At 37.3% G+C, this 3,071-nt stretch overlaps 1 protein-coding gene across 1 annotated transcript in view; it reads right to left on the reverse strand.

Annotated features, from left to right (window-relative positions):
* Positions 1 to 404: 404 nt before the first annotated feature.
* The window catches only part of LOC145484560 (uncharacterized), a 51,232-nt gene continuing 48,565 nt past the window's right edge, over positions 405 to 3,071 (reverse strand). Inside the window, exons 64-65 of the mRNA XM_081463144.1 lie at positions 3,037 to 3,071; positions 405 to 1,565 (exon numbers count right to left, since the gene is read on the reverse strand). The exon at positions 3,037 to 3,071 is cut by the window's right edge and continues 78 nt beyond it. Coding sequence (XP_081319270.1) covers positions 1,443 to 1,565; positions 3,037 to 3,071 — 158 coding nt within the window. The 3' untranslated portion in view covers positions 405 to 1,442. The remainder of the gene's footprint in view (positions 1,566 to 3,036) is intronic.

Consider the following 3,071-nt stretch of genomic DNA (forward strand, 5'->3'; position numbering starts at 1 on the left):
AATTGACCATTCCAAATGATGCTTGACATCTTATTGTATTAATGCACAGCTTTTAATGAGTTAAAGCAGTTTGTGTAATAGACTCACTCCTAAACGTTTTTGTGGATTTCGCTGACCAGTGCGTAATGCCTGCGCGTGTATTTCAGCCGAAAGATTTTTCGCGTTTCTCGCAGCTGACAATATCGAAATTAAGAATATCAAAAGTAATTTGAAGTGATATTTTGCGTTTGGAGCCGCACAAGGTCTCGAAAATGTATGATGATTTGGCATACAATTGTGGGTAGGTTTAGAATTCGATCAATCAACTATCCTTTGATGGCTCCCAACCGAAGCACAGCTGACTAAAATCATTTGCGTGTTTTCGTACAAGTCCTCTTGAATGTTACTGAATTTGAACACGTATGTGCAAAGCAAAATTATTTATTTTGAAAGCATTATTTTGTTCTTGTTATGAGAAATATATCTAATAACCCACCATGTACTTGACTGCTCTAAGTTACTCTACGTATAAAGATCGTAAGGTATTCAAAAATAACAAACCTTTCTCTACGTCTGAGTTTATTGGCTATATTACAAACTTGGTCAAATATCCGCCTCAGATGATAATTAAAATTAAAAATGCCCTTACAGAATGAAAAACGTATAAATTGTACAAGATAGTGCCCGCTTATTGCCGCCATCAATGATGTTTAAGTAAATTCAAATCTGTATTAAAGGAGCATTCTCTTTCGGGGTTAAAAAATTAAAGGAGACTACCTTGGGATAACGTGGTCTGCAGGGTTGAAAGCCTTTATACAGGTTTGAAATTTGGGGCAGTCCTTTTTATCCGGGAAATATATGTCTTAATATAAGACCCTGTTTCCTTAATTTTTGTAATTAGATGGTCTGGATAGGTTTTGAACGTAACTATTTTCGATTGCAAAGTTGTGAGGTTCTAAGATTCTTGAGTGATGCAAAGTACACGTATGAAAATATTTACTACGGTTATTCAAGCTGCGGGAAACATAAAAGTGGTAAAATCTTAAAAATATAATAATAATTCGTATTTGTTAAATAATGAGTGTTTCTCTTTAAACCTAAAATATAATCTCGCTCCTGAGTACCGTTCCTGTGGTGTTCTTAGTCCGCGGATTGGAGGCCTTGTTAGGTTCAACATGTACAGTGAGACAACCATATTAGATCGTATATACCAGTATTCTACTCTTTATATACAGTTAACGTAATGCAAAATCAATTCACATTATCTGAAACAATCTCAAATTTTTGGCTCAATTTTGACAGTAATCTTTCCACTGACCAGTGAAACTGACGCTGAGCTCTCTTCAGATTTTCACTTTGGTTTCGATTGCGAATTATTTTAACACTATTATTCAAGATATCGATGTTGGAAAGAATGTTCGACTTGCTGTCTATGTTTTGAAGAATATTTCTCTCGTAACTGTCTAGTCACCAATGATCTGGAGCAATAGTTGTTCGAGGTCTCCTTTGAGCTCATCCTGTATGACTGCCTTTAGAGTCTTGCCTGTTTTCTTCTGGAATTCTGATTTAATGTCGGCCAGATCCATCTGAAAGGAATTAAAGACGGGCGATGTGAGCAACAACAAATTAAAACATTGCTAGCCTTATTAAAGGTGCTCAGAAGAGTTTCCAGCTGTTTGCAAGACTTAGATTTTGATGGGTTATTATAACCACACTTTATCTCTTGATGCTACGATCATGGTATCAAGAAAATGCCCATGGTGAACACGTTGTTATCATTTTTGTGACACAATAGGTTATATATATCATATGAGCTAAGAACTAAAGTGGAAATAAAATAAAATTTACGTGACACGGCTTCTGGTTTGATCCTGTTGGACAAACAAAATTCTGACAAGGAGGATTCGTATTTGCATCTTTTAATTTTTGCTGGGATTCAAGCGGAGGTTGAAGCCTAATTTCGATCTCCTAGCGAGCGACGAGCACGGATTCCCACTTATAACCGGTTATTCTGTGTCGAAATCGACGTGGAATTGTTCAGCTGCCAAGCAAGTACATGTAGAGCACTATGTGATTATCTTGGGAAACTAGTGCCCAGTTTGATGACTTTTTTGTGGTTACTTTTTTATTTCTTGTGATAAAAATAATTAACAGCTATTGGATGAGTTTGAACGTAATATGACTTTTCAGTGGCGAGCAGGTAAATCATTCGGCTAAGGCAAATAATTGAACAGCGAACAGTGAGAAATCACGATATTTTTCGATAACCGAGTTCAGTAATTGTTTCGTTTTTCGATCACCAAGTTTGTTTTCATATTTAAATCACTCTCTGACATCTCAGGGAAGCTATCTGCAATTTTTCACACTACAGCGTAGTTACACTTATGCATGAGCAGGCCATTATTTGTAGGCAATTTTTTGCAGTTCGGGAGTTAAGCCTTGGTCAAATGGCGCATGATAGTCGATGAGAGTTGATGATAGTCGGTGAAAATTCGGGGAGAATCATTCAACTATCATCGACTATCATGCACCGTTTGGCCAGGCTCTTAGGCTAGCGGCCAATGTAATGAAAAGGAAGAAAAATGCATCGAATGATAAACGTTGTCGTTGTTGCTGTCGCGAGAAAAAGACAGAACACAGACAAATAAATAATAAAGTCTCTGTAAACTAGCATAACACAAAAACGTTTAATAATTTTCGCTTTACTCTCAACGTATTTTTTTGTGAATCACGACTCCACCGTTCTAGATTTGTTAACTAAGATTGAGTTCATTCAAGTGCAGCTTAATTGTTGTGCCGAAAGTTTTTCGAACAACGGCGACGATCTTGGCTTGGCTTCGGACGAAGTCCCTCCGGGCTACCAAGAACAAAAGGCTATTCATTTTTGCTCAAAGTGAGATGTTGAGCCGGAACAATAGACCATTTCTTGATACGCTCTCTTTATATTTCGTCCATAAAAGGGCCAGGTTTCGATGTTAAAGTCATTTGAACTGAAAATAAACAAAGTTGAATATTATCAAGATGCCCAGCCCGTGAGGTTAAGTCGTTGTAACTCACCTCTGATCTCGTGACCACAATCCGAGTGACGGCCT

This window comes from Orbicella franksi, chromosome 4 (genome assembly GCF_964199315.1).
Source record: "Orbicella franksi chromosome 4, jaOrbFran1.1, whole genome shotgun sequence".
Taxonomy (NCBI): Eukaryota; Metazoa; Cnidaria; class Anthozoa; order Scleractinia; family Merulinidae; genus Orbicella; species Orbicella franksi.